This window comes from Theobroma umbraticum, unplaced genomic scaffold (genome assembly GCF_002168275.2).
Source record: "Theobroma umbraticum cultivar Fairchild unplaced genomic scaffold, ASM216827v3 scaffold_56.0, whole genome shotgun sequence".
Taxonomy (NCBI): Eukaryota; Viridiplantae; Streptophyta; class Magnoliopsida; order Malvales; family Malvaceae; genus Theobroma; species Theobroma umbraticum.
Window position 1 is genome coordinate 4,277,777 of NW_018397256.1, and position 18,324 is coordinate 4,296,100.

At 31.1% G+C, this 18,324-nt stretch overlaps 1 protein-coding gene across 1 annotated transcript; it reads right to left on the reverse strand.

Moving 5' to 3' along the window:
- Nucleotides 1–1,566: 1,566 nt before the first annotated feature.
- Nucleotides 1,567–6,700, reverse strand: RUXF (small nuclear ribonucleoprotein F). The gene is made up of 5 exons (XM_021421902.1): nt 6,577–6,700; nt 6,286–6,373; nt 6,137–6,174; nt 5,821–5,885; nt 1,567–1,924 (listed from the first exon to the last, which is right to left on the reverse strand). Exons 1-5 carry the CDS (start codon nt 6,580–6,582, stop codon nt 1,855–1,857), a joined length of 267 nt encoding a protein of 88 aa, XP_021277577.1. The 5' UTR covers nt 6,583–6,700; the 3' UTR covers nt 1,567–1,854.
- Nucleotides 6,701–18,324: the final 11,624 nt, after the last annotated feature.

Here is an 18,324-nt window from a genome sequence, read left to right on the forward strand (position 1 = left end):
GTAGTTAAAAAATCATCAAGATATATTATCTCTTCTGCTTCCCTTACTAGAGTATAGGAACTAAAGGTAGTTTTGTTTGCATAAATATGTCTGGTAGCACTTGAGTCTACCACTCATTCTTTCACATTGGCCAGAATATTGGCTTGAGAAGAACCATAGCAATTATGTCTTTGGATTCATTTGCTTCAACTAAGTTAACTCTTGGATTAGTAGGTTTGTCATTTTCCATTGATCTTTTCATGCATTCTAATGCATGATGCCCTAGCTTTTCACGAACAAAACAAATACCTTTCTTTTTAAAGGTGAGATAAGTAACTTTGGATTTATAATCAGTTTTTTTTATTAGTGTACCTTTATTTGATGATGCTGGATTTTGTCTTGCACCGGATTTGCAACATTTACAATGGTGGCAACACTTGTCGAGATAGAACCATTGACAACGATGGTGGAAGTAACTACAACGACTATAACATTGTCGATATGAGAATCTATATTATCCTTAAAATCGCTAACGAAAATTGAAGTAGTTAAACAGCTTAAAGAAGTTTAAGGCATGATACACTATTCTTAAGGATAATTTGTCTCTTTGGAGTATGAAACTTGAATGCAAAAAGTGTCTTGAGATGACTATGGAGCATGTTATAGGAACGATTGTTTGGAAAATAAAAGAAATAAAAAAATTAACATTGAAAATATTGGAATTAGGAAATTAATGAGAAAACTTTGATTCTGTAACAATTTTACTTATAACGGCTGATATTTTTATTTTGGTTGATAGAATCAAAAATAAAAAACATCACTTAGGGCTAACCTACGTGTATACGCAGACTCGAAAGAGAGAATTCACATTTTCTCAAAGCTTAGCTTGATCTTGTGTGCACGAGACCGCACGAGATCACTTTTTTTTTCTAACTTTCAACAAACTTATAATGAATTTGCTTATAAAAAAACATATATTTTTAATACTTAAACAATGTAAGATAAAACCTTATGAGATAATACTATTTGTCCAATATAATTGACCGGTCATGATTTGATCGTTTCCACTCCACCCCCCACCCCCCCCCCCCTCCGCCGGGCTCCCCTAGCATCCATCAATGTCGATCAATTTGGCCACCTTAATCGACTTGGTTGGTTAAGACGTCTTTCGCAATCCAAACCTACCACACCAACCAATGCCACCCGTATGAAAATCTTCTACTTTCAATGTCAATATAAATGGATTCTTAGGATACTTGCATTATTGTGTGCCCCAAATATCTGAGCTTTCTCCTAGGCTAATTTCAATTTCTATTTGAAAACCACGAGGGAGATAGAATTTGGATCTTTCTGCACTATGGACCCGAAAACAGAAAACCTCTGGGGAACTTCCACCTTAAGAGTTGTTGATATTTCTAGCAAATGACAGATGACGTCAGATATAACAGATGTGTACCAATCATGATATGAGAATGTAAACATCAGATTGGCCCATGGACGATGCCTTGAAGCAAAAATTTGTCACGAAAACCCTGAATGAGTTGTTTCACGAGTTCATCTATCACCGGCAAACGTGACTCATTGAGATATCTCAAACAAGTTGCCATGAAATCCATTTCTTTCTAGAGTAACTGGTTTTCAGACACAATATTAACCACAGGGCCACCCATGTTTGTGCCCCACAAGACATTTAGCTTAAATCTAAAGGATACATATTCCAAATAATGTTAGTAAGGGCGATCAATCATGGCAAAGTTAACTACGTAGCAGTTTGTTTGTCAGGTAATACAATGACCTCCAATCATGATATTAAAATGCTACAGAAGCTTTTGGTTGAACAGCCAAAAGTTCCATCTAAACTATAAGAGAACCAATCTAGTCCCTATCAGCGTCTTCTATATCTTCATCTTCTGGTACCCCACGAAGATAGAGAACATTATTACATCTGCAGAAGAAAGGGCCCATGAGGTAAAAAACATAAAGTCAGTTCATTCCTTTTAAACATGCAAAACATGTAATCTAATTTTCTTCTACATACTACTCACGTCATAATCTGATGAGACATTGCTGTACTGCACTTTTCATATGGTAATGGGAAACAGGCATGGAGATGGAGGCATTCTAGTTTTAATATTCTCAAAGATCAAAGGGCGCTGAAACAATCTTGGTATGAGATAAAATCTTTTTATATTTATGCATGTCAACAACATCAAACAACCTGATACTCTAAGTAGTACCCATTCCTTGCACAACAAAACTCATATTACAACAAACATGAGACCAAAAATCAAGAAGTTAGTTGACTACGATTAAGAAATATTATGGGTGGCAATTAGATTTTCATTCCAAAAAAGATTTTGTAGGATTGGCTTGCATATAATCTGATCAATAGTAGGGTAAAATCCAAAAAACCTACTCAAATGACCCTAAAAGAACACTTTGACCCCCTTTGTTAGAAAATGATATTTATGACCTTTTAAGTCAACAGTTAGGAAAAAATAAAACCTAAAACATCATCACTCATTATATGCCAAATAGACATTTTAGAATACAAATGCCACTTGTATCATTCTCCCAATTTAGGCATATTCTCTTTGAAAAAAAAAATTGATCTGCTCATCCCTCTCCCCAAACCTTAACCAAAAAATAAAGCAGAACCTAAAGGAATTTTGCTTTATGGACCTCCTATATCTAGAAAGACTTTGAATTGCCCATGTTGTTGCCAATGAGGCTGGTGCTTTCTTTTTTTGCATCAATGGTCTGAAGATCATGTCAAAATTGGCTAGAGAGAGTGAAAGCAATCTCATAAAAGAATTTGAGGAAGCAGAGAAGAATGCACCATCTATATATTCATTGATGAAGATGATTCAATTGCTCCCAAGTGAGAGAAGACCCATGGTGAAGTTAGGGTATAGCTTTGAGTCTTATTAGTAGTAGTAACAGTTTGACTATTTTTCTGCCTCGAGAGATGCGAAGAATGGCTATTTTTTGTACCCTAGCTCTGGGATGGGACTTTCCTTTCTATTCTTCCGGACGGCTTGGCTTAGAGCTTGATCATCAGCATCACTTGTTGTAGGAGGTAATTGTATTAATGGGAGTAGTAGCAATTTACTTTTGTTAGTAAGTAGGGCATTAGAATTTTCTAAAGGAAACAAATAGGCCAAGCCAATTTGACTGAGATTAGTGGCTAGCTTCTGGATTAGATTAGTGGTGTATTTTTATTTTTGAATCAATAGGGTGGTCTTGAGGCATTTAATTAAAAATCATAAGGTTGTAATAATGTGTTCTAGACTTCTAGGGGACTCCCTATCCTTGATACTTTCAAGCTTAGCACTCCTAAGAGTCATGACTTGAAGTCTTGGATTTCTTCCTCAATGTCCACCACCATCATTATTTAAAACACAGACAAATTCTGAAAGCGATTTCTATCGTTAGATCTCGTCCAACTAGAGGGTTTTAACTGCATTGCTAAGCTTAATGTGATCGATTGAGAAGAAAATCAAGAAGCTGGTATTCTAACCAAGGATTTGAATTCCTCACCCCATGTGACATCCTACAACACAACATGCATCTCTTTATATGATCAAAAAGATGGAGTAATATAATGCATCAGCACCTAAAGTTTGGGCAAACGAGGAGCTTTGATCAAATTTTATTTGTGGAAGAAATTTAATCAAAGAATGAATAAAGCAAAATTCCTTTAGGTTCCCTTTTTTTCTGGTCAAGGTTTTCGAAAAAGGGATGAGTAGATAATTTTTTTTTTCTGAAAAGAATATACCTGAATTAACAGAATGATATAAAAAATATTTATGCCCTAAATGTCTATTTGACATATAATGGGTGATGTGGTATTGAGTTTCATTTTTTTAAAATTGTTGATTAACGGTGTAAATAGTCAAAAGGCCAAAAACATCATTTTGAAACAAAAGGGGTCAAAGTGTCATTTAAGGATGATTTGAGGGGTTTTTTGGATTTTACCCATAAATAGTATTAAAACTCATATCGCTAACAGATAACGTGCAACTGGAGGTGTGACAGCAAATTTGAGACATAGTAATAGGGGCGTAAATAAACCAATCAATTGTCAAAAAGCTCACTTTAGGCTTATCTATATTTGCTTGTTAAGGAAAATGAATGAATTTGAACAAGATTTTAAATTCAGTTAATAAAAAACTCAGATTGAACAATGATGATCTCAGCTTGTTTAAACTTGGCTTGGTTAAGTTTATTGAGCTTTAAGCTGCACAAAAGCTCTTAGCCACGAGATAAACCTTAAAACCAATAAAGAACAGGCTTAGAATCCTAGCACAAGGGAGACTTATGCCCAATTAAAGCTCTAACCAAATGGGCCCTTGACTTGTTGCCTTCAAATATTATTATTGTTATTGTTTGAAAGTGCAATCTTTCTAAAGTGCTAATGCCTGTAGTAAGGGGCCCTTTTCTTGCTTGTTAGCGCTTTAGTTTGAGGCACTAGGAGTGGTTATGTATAGAATCAATCCCTCCTTGCCTTGGTTGTTGTGTTGATGCGGGATTCATAAAAGACAATTTTTCTTCTCTTTCAAACATCAACTTTAAAACTTATTAAATATCCATTTGTAGGCACATAAAAAGGCTATTCTACAATAATAACTTTAAAAAGTTAAAAGATGATTTTTAATTCATGTCATGTGTAATTTTTAATGATATAAATTTTAAATTATGATTTGGAGATTGCTAAAAGATATTAAAGCTTAAAGTAGTCAATTTCTAATAAATAAAACAACCTATTATCAAGCTTTTATTGACCTTGTTCACAAACATTAAACGATCCTGTACAGAAAGATACATGAGATGAGCTCATCATTATTCAAGCTCAGTTTATTTGTTAACTGAACTTAAAAATCTTATTCAAATTCATTCATTTACCATGACAAACTAACACAAACAAGCATAAACCAAGCTTGTTCAAGAGCTGTTCAATGAATGATTGGTTCATTTACTCCCATCGATGTTTGAAAGAGAGAAATCAATCTCACATCAACATTACAACCCAAGCAAGGGAGGGCTGATTCTACAAATAACACCTTTTCACCTAGGATGCTTTCAACTATTAATATTTAACAGCAGCAAGCCAAGGGCTCATTTTGCTAGAGACTTCCATTGAGCAGAGGTCCTTTACAGCAGGATCCTAAGCCCTGTTTCTATTGGTTAATAGGTTTATTTGGTGGCTAATCTAAGAGCTCATTAACCTTTTGCTCAGTTTGTAAACTCAGTAAATTTTGTTGAGTCAAGCTCAAAAACAATTTTATATGTTTGTTAAAAGCCTAATTATTTATCAAGCTTGTCTAAATTTAACTAAACCGAGCCTGAATACTCAGCACTGCTTGGTTCATTTGCATTTTACAAGCCTACACAGCAGAACAGATAAACCAAGTGAGTATCCTACTCATTTTGTATCTAGGGCAATCAATTAAGTAATGTTTTCTGAAAGAGCATTTTCGTGAAGTAGTTAGCTTCATCAAACCCTTAAAGGGGATAGCAATTGAGGTCAACCTTATGGTCTTTAGTACTCAAGCAAACCAGACATGCAATATGTAACTAATATTGGGAAGGCTCAAAAAAGTTCAAGGTACAGAACCTTGTGCATTATACAAGATCAAAAGCAACATGAATTTTAAGAATATCACAAAGATTAATGAGCAAAATACATTCTCTCATAACTGAAGAGTAAGAAAAAGATGACTCCTGATATAAGATAGTGCAAACATTCAATCAACTCAAAAGATTAACATAAGAGCAATAACAATCTATTCATATAAAATAATTTCAAGCAAAAAGAAGCAAACATCTGGAAGAAATTACCTGATCAAAATCTCCCCCAGATTTCCAGTGAATTGGCCATCGACATACTCTTCAGCATTGCCAAGCTACCAAAAAACACCCATTCATTGGAATGTATTAGCAATCATGCCCATTCAACACAGAGATAAGAAAACAAATGACAAAAAAAAAAAAAGAAACTCAAATGGAATTAATCAATGGTTTTTACAAGTTCAAAAAACAATATTAAGTTTAAAATATAACAACATAGTTATATGATAATATCAATGTGGTTCCAAGTTACAAAAAAATGTATGCAATTTAGAAGTAATACTATTCTAGGATTTTAAGGCCACACCTGCAAGTTCATGTAAGAATCAACTGAGGCGAGAAAACCTGCGAAAAGCACACAATCACGCACGATGTTAGAATATCAAATACCAACAAGAAAAAAGGAACAATTTTTTTTAATGATTAAAAAAATAGAAAAGAAAAAGTGTGTACTACCTTTGTATTCCATCCCCCACTTGAGCTTCACTATAACAGTCTTTCCAGTCAAATTGTTCAAGAAAGGTTTCGGGTTAACGGGAATTGTCTACAATGTTCAAACAGATTTTAAGATTTAGCCCAAACTGTAGAACAAACATAATCTACAAATTCCTGGGATTAAGAATTGAATCTACAGGCATGTAATAGAAACTCTAATTTATCAGCAGAGATCTAAAAACACAAGTGTAGCATAGGAAACTGGATTTTTTGTGAAGAAATGCAAATTGAAAAATTAAAAACAATACTCACAGCCATTAAAGACAAAGGGAGGAAGCTTCAGTGCTGAGCGGAAAGTCGGGGCTTCGAGCCTTTTGCTTTTGCTTTCGAGAGGGTTTTAGGGTTTTTGTCTTCTTGAAATGAGCTCTCAGCGTTTGTCCTTTGTTTTTTTTGTTTACAATTTATTAGAAAAAAATGGGTTGAATCCAGGTGCCAAAGCCCAAGCCCAGGTTTTCTTTACTCCAAAGCCATTGGATTCCAAAAAGAAAAATTTAAATTTTACCCTTTTAATTAAAAGATTATATATTAATTAATAAATTAAATATTTATATATAAAATTAATAATTTTTTAAAAAAATGAAATTTAAAGTTATTCTATTATACATACATAGGTAACCAAATTTTTTAATATAATTTAATATAATACATAATAACTATCCAAATCTTGTTCAAAAATTTCAATAATGCTATATGATATAACAATCCAAAAAATTATACTTTCGAAAATCCACAAAATCTTAAATTACACGAGAATAGATAACTTCACTTCATAAACATTATCTTGGAGATTTGACCATAAGATCATTAAATCAAAATTTTCAAATTCAATTATTAAGTATCTTAATTTTAAGTCTCAATTAGAGGTGTTTATTAATTGAGTTGAGTTAGGTCAAATCCGATTGACATCTTTCAAATCTAAATTTGAATTCAGTTCCGATCTAATTCAGTGCTTTAAATTATATATTATTAAAATATTTCAAAATATTAATATTAAAATAAATTTTATATAGAATTACAATTATATATAAATACATTATTTGTTAATAATAATAATGATATCTCAAGCCTAGACATGAATGTTTAGGCAGGGTCCAGCTCGACCCAAGACATTATTATAGTAATAAATAATACATGTTTATTTAACATTAATATTAATATATTTAGAATATCAAAATATGAACATAAAATTAGTAACCAATATAACATAAGTGTGTGGGCATTCCAATTAAACTGAACTCGAGTTTGATTCTTAATGAACTCTAATCAAAACTTTCATAGTTTAAAATAATGAAAGTTGCTATAAATTTCTAAAACACTTCAACTTAAGCTTCTAGAAAAACCATCTTAATTATGAATAATCAAAATGATCATATCATCAAAATTCTAATTAAAAACATACTTATTTGTGAAATTGATAGTTGTTGAAAGAGTTTATGAAATTGAGAAAAGAACATCTTCTTTCTTTGAAGTCTATATTAATTGACTTAACTCATAATAGTAAAAAAAAAAAAAAATTGATAGTTGCCACCTTGTTTGTTGTTGTACGTTAGACACAGTTATAATTAATTTGACAGTAATTGTGTTTACTAGTGCGTCATAGGTCTTGAATTGTTAAAGCTGATTTAATTAACACATGCCCTACTCTAGTTTCTATCTGCCCTCCATGTTACGATCTCTAGTTTCTATCTACCCCCCAATATGTATCATTTCTTGTGAATTACATCATCATCATCATCCCCCCCTTTGTCTCCCTGCATTTTCTCTTTAAAAGTATTCCATCAGTTACTGTGCTTTGGCCATCTAATCCCAAGCCTGCGGAAGTCTAGGGCTTTTGCATCAAACTGAAGCAATCCTCGTCCTTGCTGATGTTTTCTAGTTTGGATAACTCATTCACGTTGTAATTATAAATTTCGGACTAAACCAGTAACCTTCATCCCAAAAAGAAAAGCAAAAATTAAGACTTACATCAGTTCAAACTTGTTAGAATATAATCAAATAAATATGGTTATCTCTACTCAAAACCACACCCCGCCATTAAAATTGTAGTCTAAATTTGATAGACCCAAGCTCATAATGCCCCCTATAACCCTTGAACGTACTTACACTTTCTCTAACTTGGATACAACATTTAAGCTATACGGGTTAATGAGAAATTAATTCTAAGAATAAATATATAGAATCTTACAAAAGTTTCAATGATATTTATTTTAAGCATATAAATTTGGGTAAATGTCATCAAGCCGTATGAGTGAATAATAGAGTAGTCCATTACTATTAGTCTAGGATGTTGCACAAAGTGCATTTATAGATATAATTTAATTTTTTTTTCTTGGGTACATGAGTATAATTACTTCATGGAGAATTGATGAGTATGATCCTCAAAGACCCAACTAACCAGAAAACTAAAGAAAAAAATTTATAGTTTGAGAGTAAAAGAGCTGAACAGTTTATGATCTGTTTCTGGCCCACTTTATGTATTATGGTAGTTCGTTTAATTGGCATGTCACGAACTAATTTTCAAACTGAACATAATAATTGATATTTTCTTGTGCTACAGAAAAATCTAAAATTCGTTCATTCCAATGCCTTGTAATTGACGTCCCAACTGTCCCTTTTACATTTGTCATCCAAGTGATTAGATGGTATCACTTTCGCATTAAAACCCTTTTGAATGTGCAAAAGAGCGAAGCAGCCTTCAACTAAAATCTTTTCCAAGTTTTCTGACTAGATAATTATTTGGGTTTTGAGAAAAGCATTCTCCAATTGCATCCAACTCATTGAATATCCCAGTGTCTGTGTGTCCAAGTATGCATGAACGTTTACATCTAATATAAGAAACTAATGAAGAAATAAATTAACAAATAATTAGACGAAATCTAATTTTATTTCAAAACTGCTATATGCAAATTGTTGAAAAATAGAATCATCGGAATGAAAGTATGTGTGAAATCTTATCTTAAATAAAATGATAAGAGAAGAAATTTTTAAGCGAGCATATGAAATTTTTGTTTTGAAATACTAGACTAACATTAGAAAAATTCATGTTTTGGAAATCTTTGATCATGGGCAAGGTTGAATGTTGAAAAGGAGTCCAAGTGGACATGTTTTCTAAGTGTATTGTTGCATATTGGAGTAAATGTATCAATATATGACCTTCATATATCGATAGATTTAATCTGGAAGGCTTTAAAAAGGAGATTTGAATAATATGTATCAATTTATAGTCCAGTGTATTGATAGATTTAGATTTTTATGACCATCTATCCATGCATATCCAAATATAATGATAGAATTTTTCTAGAAACTAATGTATCGATACATGGACACAATGTATCAATACATTTCATCAATTTTAGAAAAATAAAAAGAGTCAAATTGTATTTTCATATCTTAGTTTATAAATATGTCACATTTTTTGAAGGCTGGCAACCCTTTGTCATTTTTGCAAGATCAACCCTCAACTTTAAAGCTTTCTCAACCCATTTTTAGTCCAAATCTCCATTTTGATGATTTAAAAGCTTAGTTTTGAGTTTTTATGGAAAAGATAACATTTTTAATTTTGAAATTTTTGAATCTTGCTTTTTCCAACATTGAAAATATTATTTATGCATCTAGATTTTCTGTTGACGGTTCAAACTCAAGGTTTTGAGATTTTCCTAAGTATTTAGGCTCACCTAAGGTAAGGATTGAAGGATTTATGGATTTCTAAGCATATATTATGTTAGTAGTAGTAGATTTAAGCTAGAAAATTAGTTTTAAGTGAACATAAATAGTTTCAAAGTAGATTAGAACAATTATTATGCAATACCTAAACTAAGTATTGATTACAATAATTGCTGGATATTTAGGAATAGTTGAAACTCCAAGAATTTCTCTGGATTAGAGATCGCATATTCGTAGAAATCAACTTTCCAAGGTGAGTGATGGATGCACATTTTTAAGTATGTTATATGATAAAACTAGCATGATTTATCGACTAGTATTTATTGCATAGTTTTAATGCTATTCAAAATCTATAAATTAGATTTGTTAAGCACAAATGATTTTAACATGATTTTCAAATCTATTATGTAAGTAAATATCTTTATTTCATATTAGTTTTCAACAAGGGGGAAAAGCCCTTTGAAATGATTTTGTTCAAAGTTTCTCAATTACTCTGACCTATAAGCCAATGTGGGTAATAAGATATCTCTTTGAAAAAGTGAATGTGAATTATATAATGTTCATAAATAGTGAGAAATGTGAATGTGGATGAGGAAGTCTCCACCATTTCAAGATTCATATAAATGTCATGATTTGCTATTCAATGCTTGATCTTGGTAGGATCTTGCATGAATTTTTAATTACGTGATATGTTGATTTAAGCCCGGTACAGGGGTAATAATACTACAGGGGTCAAGATTGGTGAACATGCCATATTTTTCCCTTAGAATCTTGGTGTGGGGGTAAGAATACCATAAGGTCAAGATTAGTGAACGTGCCCTCTTTTCCTCTTATGAATTTCGGTGTGGGGGTAAGAATATCACAAGGTTAAATTGGGCAAATGTACCATTTTTTCCCTTTTTAAGCTCAATGTGAGAGTAAGAATACCATAGGAATGAATTGGGCGAAAGCACCCAGTCTCCCATTGTCTTTGTTAATGGTATATATTGACACCTTACTTGTATAATGGATATCGTGACACTTATGATTGGTGACTTGATGATTATTGTGCTTATGTGTAAATGATTATATGAATCATTATTGGATGATACATTCATGTTATGAATGAATGATGATGAATTCGTGACTTTGAGAACTCTTTTATGATTTCTCCTTGCAAATGTTTTGTAAGTTGAGCTTTATATGTTAATACCTCTTATGCAAATTGAGAATCATATGCATTTATTATGGAAATTAGAAATGAGATTTTTGTCTTTGAAAGTATTTACATGCTTATCATGTGTTTTTGTAAAGACTCTTTCCCTTGATTTGTCCCCTTCTTCATATTCACTCACAAAGTCGTTGTAACTCACCCATTATTTTTCCTTATTTTGTTTTATAGATCATAGCTTGCTTGGTTGGGTGACTTGTAAAGTAATAGCCCAGTTCATTCATGATAGGTTTGGTAGAGCCTTCTTTTCAACCTCCCAATGTTGTTACACTTCGTAGTGTGTCAAGTTTAGTTTTTGGACTATTATGTTGATAATGAATTTGGTAATGTGAATAAATGTTGATATACTCATACTTGTTTATACTTTTGCACATTATATTGAGCCTCAAATATAGCTGCATGTGGATGATAGAACTATGGTGGGTGAACCACAACAATATAAGCATGGGATGCATGTTAGACCACAATTATTATGGCATAGTGAATATTTATATGAAATATAATAGAAACCACAATTTATATTGAGAAGTTCTGTATTGTGGTGTCCCTGATGAATTATTTGCATGTTCTTAACTGTGAATGGAAATATATGTGAATGCAATGGATGACTAACCCAGGCATTAATGGTTAAGCTTGCTTGGGTTTAATGGGCTATACCTATGTTGGTTCATGCACCTGTTATGATCTCTCCAGAAATTGAGATGTGACAGTATGTATCATGTCAAGTAAGGTGAGGCAAAAGTAACACAAAAAGATAAATAGTTCATAAGTAGAATGAGTTAAGACAAGTGAGATAAAATATTAGTTTAAGAGAATAGATAAATCTATATTGCAGAATGTATAAAGCGATACAAATGGTGTGGGTCCAATATATAGAATATAGAACAGTAAACATAATGTTGGAAAAGAAATTATATAAAGTGTGTTTGAAAATTTTCAGGAGCATTTAGTTTAGTGGCATATAGGAAAAATCTTTTTGAGTAGCGATATACATGTTTCATTAAATCAAATATTTAAATATAAAACACATATATTTAGTGAGAAGAAAAAAAACAATTTCGTTTTTTAATTTGGTTATATGTTTTTTCAAAAATTTAAAAAATAAATCACGACATTAAAATATAATTTTCAAATTGAATGCTCTCGAGGGTTTTCATATTTAAGAAAACTTAAAAAGTTGAAGTGTCTAAAGTGTTGGGATTCAGCCCTATGTTCAAATGTGAAATTAATAAGAGATTAAAAGCATAACACAACTTAAAAATAAAACATGCATTTAATCAAAGAAGTAGTTGAATCTTTCAGGATCAATTGTTTGCATTTTTCATGCAATTTTCAGATTAATTATGAACACTCATAAGTTCAAGTGTCATATACCTTACTTTAGATATTATAATCAAGAGCCAATTAAATCTAAAAAGCCTGTAATGAAGCAAGAAACCTAAAACAAAATTATGCTTGTGGCAGAAGACAGTCTAAAATCCTACAGTCAAAATCTTTACCTTTTCACATTTGAGATTCATCAAATCTTCAGCTACCCAAGTGTTTGGTATTTAATATGAATCCACATAGTGATAGAATAAAACCTTCTCAAGGTAGAATTTTTACTTGTGCTAGTAAGTTTTGCTTTCTGACAATAAGCAGACCAAAACAAGCTTAGTCGAATCCTCTCTTTTTTTTTAAACAAAGAAAAAAACTATTTTTTTTCTTTTTTACCTTTTATGATTTGGCTTAGAAAAGTGGCTCAAGGCTTAGAGTTTAAGTTGGCTAACATAATATATTTATATAACCAAACTTAGTTGTAACCTTAGATACAACATTTGTATTTTTATTCGATTAAGTCATTATGAACTTAATTAATTTTTTCACTTTATTTTTGGTTTATTTCAATTATATCCAACTTAATTAATTATCCTTATTTAATCTTAATCATGTCACTTATTATGTGTGACCCATTAGGCTTTTAAGATGTTGACGATGAATATAAATCATAATTGAAAGTCAATTTAATAATTGATTTATATTTATATATCATGCGTGATATCTAGCAATACATCACGACCACTCAAATGTTATAGAGTCAATTAAGAATTTGATAAAGCTTTTAGTGATAAGTCTCTCAATGCAATATGATCTTTTCATCACATATTATGAATATGACATTAAGAATGGCTCAATGTCTACTTATGACATTCCATATTAGTTCTTTTGATTCATAATTAACCTTATGAATTTAGGAAACTAACTTTCCTCAATCTCATCATGCTTCGGCCAAAGATTTTCTACAAGTTAATCTTAAATTAAGAATAAATGAAATACATTCCCTTTAATCACTTGAGGTGATGAATCCTCTCTTAACCACTAATTCACCTTTACATGTTTTATGCTATACCCAAAAACACCCTATTTAGGCATCTAGTCACCTCCAAAACCGTAGAGGTAAAATTAAAGTATGTCACTCTTCATATAAAATGACTTGGTATCTCAAGTTCGAGGATTAGTTTTGTGACTATCACATGAGAACATACTCTATAAATACTTGAGTGAAATATCAAATGGAGTTCTCATTGCGGGTTATGTTCAGTGAACTAGTTCTCTAACAAGCATTCATGTTATCCTCAAGTACACCATATACTTCAATCTATGAGATTGACTACTTACTTTTTAAGTAAAGAGATTTAATATGTATCAATATTTGAGCATTACTAATGCCTTATCTTGACGATATATTGACTAGGAACTATTTTATGAAAATGACTTTGATGCATAAAGATCTTATAATTGTATCAACTTTAAATTCCCTTACAAGGCATTTTATATTTCATAGGCTTCATCTAATTAGTACTTAATAATTTTTTATTTTTGTACTAACATGAAGGAAAACCTTTATAATATATTATTATAAGATTAAGTGTACATTAAATGACAATATATATTCTTCGACCAATCCAATTGGCTTAAGCGCATATACCAACATAAAGAACAAGTTACATGGTCATGCCCTTGAGGTAGAGTTGAGGCATGAAATTTTAGGCTCGAGCCCAACTCGATGTTAGATCCTATTTGGCCTAGCTTTTTTTTGCTTAAAAGTTATTATGAAAAATAATAACTTTTAAAATTAAGTTAAAGCTGTTTAGTAAAATAAATTATATAAACTCTAATTTTAGTTAAAATTATTATAAAGGGTATTCATACCATCTTCAATCAAATAACAAACCAAAGTGGAAGAAATCTACTTCGAGTTTATATACTATTTCAGATGTTAAAATGGAAGAAATTTATAAAAATAACGAAACAACTCTCAAACATATATAGTAGCAATAGTATTAGATATTTTGGGTGAAGAAGAAAGAAAACTTTTAAATAGTACCTAAATACAACTTTGGATTTCGAGTCTTCTTTTCTCCAAACCTTTATAAGAACAAGAAAAATCATAGATTTTGCTATTCTGTTATTGAGTGTTTTGTATTTTTTTCCCTTTTTTAGTAGTCTTTGTAAAGAGAGGTAAAGGAGAGAGAGATTATGATTTTGCGTTAGAGAAGGGTGATCTGCAAAAGGAAGGAAAGGAGAGGACGATTGATTAAGAGAGAAGGTATTTCTTGAAAAGCTGACATGTTTTTAAAAGAAAATAAGAAAAAACTCCTCTTTGGAGCTTTTCTTTAAACTCTTTTTTTTTTAATTTTTGTTCTTTAAAAAATACTACTTTTTAAGGTTAGAAACATCAACTACAGAAATGCTCAATTGCAAAATTTTATAACTTAAGCTTCCTAATGGCATGGAATAGTCTTCAGTGATTACAAATTTGATATCTTAACTGTAGTAAAATGCTCAATTTGATACCAAAGGAATATAATTTTACAATTAAGTACTCTAATTTTCATTTTATTAAGTAAATTGTATACCTTCTTAACTCTGATAATCAAATAGGTGATGTGATAAAAAATAATCAATACAAGACACCTAACATTTTGATTTTAGACTATTTTTAATCATGTTGTCCATTTAATTAACGGAATAATTTCTCTCAAATGCAAACTATTCAATAAAATCAAAATTAATGTATGTAATTGTAAATTTTTAAACTTTAGATATCAATAAAACATTTGATCATAAGTATAAATAAAAAATATTAACTAACCCTAATATTCTTCATTTGACCAAATTTTCTCTCTTACTTTTCCTCCAAATGAACAACCTCTTTGTCGTGAATGGGCATCTTCTACCCCGAGTTTGTGCTCCCTTCTTTGCCTGAATACTAGATTTTGCCACATTCCATAATTAATGTTGACGTCAAACTTCCGATAGAAATGTCTCCCAACTCAATACCCTCTTGTGCCACTTCCATCTCAAGCAAGTTTCGCAAATCGAGAGACATTCCCAAAACAATGAAATGATGACCCATTTCAAGAACCAGAAACGAAGAGGTCTATTGACCTATGGCTTCGCAACAAGTTCTATTGCCCCATCACCAACATCGACAAGCTCTGGTCTATCGTCCCTCAAGATGTTAAAGACAAGGCCAAGGGTTTGAAGGACCAGATCCTTTGGTTGGTGTTTTTTTTTTTTTGGAAATTTATCCATATTTTGCATACATGGTCTAAACCACAATTTTACAACTTTTGATGGCTATGAATGCATAGATGATTCACAAACACAGAGTAGTAGTGGGTAAAATTTTTTAAAAAATTGCACAACATAAAGAATGTCTTTTAGATTATCGTAAGTAATGTATTTTTGAAATAAGGAAATGCACGTATTTTAAGTTTAAATCATGAGTAGTAAGAAAGCGACATTTAATGATATGATTTTTTATTTTGCATTTTTGGACTTAAATATTTTTTTAGTATTTCATATAATATCTTGTTTAGTTTTATATTTATATTTGTTCGACATTTTTAGATATTGTATGTTTATGATGATTTTTAATTATATCAACTTTACTTGAAATTTTAAATTTTAATAAGTATTTTTCTTATAAATCTTAGATGTCAATTGATAATTTAGTCATCACCAATAAAATTTGGTAATAATTTCTAACCGAACATTCCATCAGAAATTGCCAACGAAATATTTTGATAGAAATACATAATCAACAGAAAATTCAGTTGAAAAGTTTTACCAAATTTCCATTGGAAATGCCTTTTCAATAAAAATTCTATAGGAATTTTTTTTTACGAAATTGATGCGATATAGTTGACAATTTTGTAGCCTTTTTTCGACGATAATATATACTTTTTCCAACAAAAGTATGTACTTTTCTTATCGAAATTTTTGTTGAAAATTTTGGACGAATTTTTTATAAAAAGCATTACTGGTAATATTTTAAATGACGAAAATTTCAATGAAATATTTTATAAAAAAATTTATCAAAAAAAGACATTTTTGACACAATGTTAACTTTTTTTCAACGAAAAATTGCTTTCAAAAAACTTGATTTTTTGTAGTGTCAAGTGAAGGGCAAGTGTTGCCTCTCAATACAGCCAACAAATAGGCAATAATTACCTTCATGCTCTGTTTTGTTACCTATAAACAGGGAAGCAATGGATCTACTGCGGTGATGGAAGAGGCCTTGGATGCCCTTTGATTGGTGTTAACCAGTTTGGTTACTTTAAGGTCTTGGGCAAGGGTGTTTCGCCTGAGAACCAGTTATTGTAGTCAAAGTCAAACTTGTTTCCAAGATTGCTGACAAGAAAGAGGAATTTGTTGTTAAATATAAAACTTTTATTTTTCCTATGTGGCAAAAGTTTATTGATGGGGCAAAGAGACGGGGTACATTTTGGGGCAAAAGATTTTTGTTCTTTTCTCATTCTCTAGTTAAACATGAGTCCCTGTATATTCAATGACCACGATAACAATTACCAAAATAAGTGATATATTTAGTCGTAATTAATATATATTCGAGGTGTTATAACTATTGGAACGATGGATTCAACGTATTCTAATTATTTTTTCCATAAATAACCTTTATATCATTGATTAATCTTCTAATATTATTTTATGACACTCTTTTCTGCCATATATAAAGTTATCATTTTATTTATTAAATTAAAAGAGTATGACCTATCACATGGTCCATAAAACCTTTTTAGGCCGATGTAGCAAGCCCCTAGAAGCTAAGTCACAAACTTTTATGGTTTGTTTTGTGGGTGGAGTACCATGTTCTATCTTGTTTTGTGCCAAAGCATGTGGAACTCATCTTCAAAGAATGGGGCAGCCAAATTATGATACTACATTTATGCACCAAACATGTATAACACTTGGTTGAACCTTTATACATATTTAAAATTTAAACTTCAAAATTTTGAGTTTGATTTACGAAATAAATAAGAGGTCTCCTTCTATATAATAAAATCATATATGTATATAAATAAATATTAAAGTATGAAAATGAAATGCCTGTGTAATATGTCATTTCGTTTGAGGCATAATTGTCCTTTCTTAGGACGAAACTAATTTTAATGAATATACATTTACTAATTTTTATTTAAAAAAGAAAAAAGAAAAGAAAAATGACGTGAAGTTCCCGACCGTCCCGATAGTCAAAGAAGCGAGGCGTTCGCCGACCGTTGCGCGGTCGTCCCTGTGGCCCATGCATTTCAATTTACAAGAATATTTTAATTAAAAAAAAAAAGAAATTGTTTTTGCTTGCTAGTACTACATTGATTTTAAATCTTTATTTTATATATTTGCCTAGTAAAACTTTATCAGCTTGCTTTTACTTCACGCATTTGATCACCATCCCCATAAATATTATTATTTTAGAAGCAAGAAAAATTCTAGTATATACGAAGGTATTAGTAATTTACAACAAAATCAAGCCCAACTTAATTATTGAAACTTGTGGCAACACCACCTTTTGCACTTGCAAGCAACATCCCCTTCCCCCACCACTCCCACCCATTGCTCTCTCTCCCCTCGTCCCGCACAATATATAATATTACCCTAGCTGTACTTGTCTTAGCCAAATCTATCTTTTACAAAGACACAAATTGACTATTTTTGTTCTTAAGAAATTAAAAATTTTTGTAAAAAAACTACCATGTAGCACTTGAACTTGCATGAATCTCTCTGTCTCTTTAATTTACTACTTGATATTTATATTTATGGAGTGAATGTTTGGCCGTGGCAAT

What these genes read in the sequence shown, in the direction of transcription:
- RUXF (XM_021421902.1), bottom strand. An exon ending in ATTCTTACATGAACTTGCAG is followed by an intron (nt 5,886 to 6,136) that starts GTGTGGCCTTAA and finishes GTTTTTTGGTAG; the next exon opens with CTTGGCAATGCTGAAGAGTA. An exon ending in CTGGGGGAGATTTTGATCAG is followed by an intron (nt 1,925 to 5,820) that starts GTAATTTCTTCC and finishes TTTCTTCTGCAG; the next exon opens with ATGTAATAATGTTCTCTATC.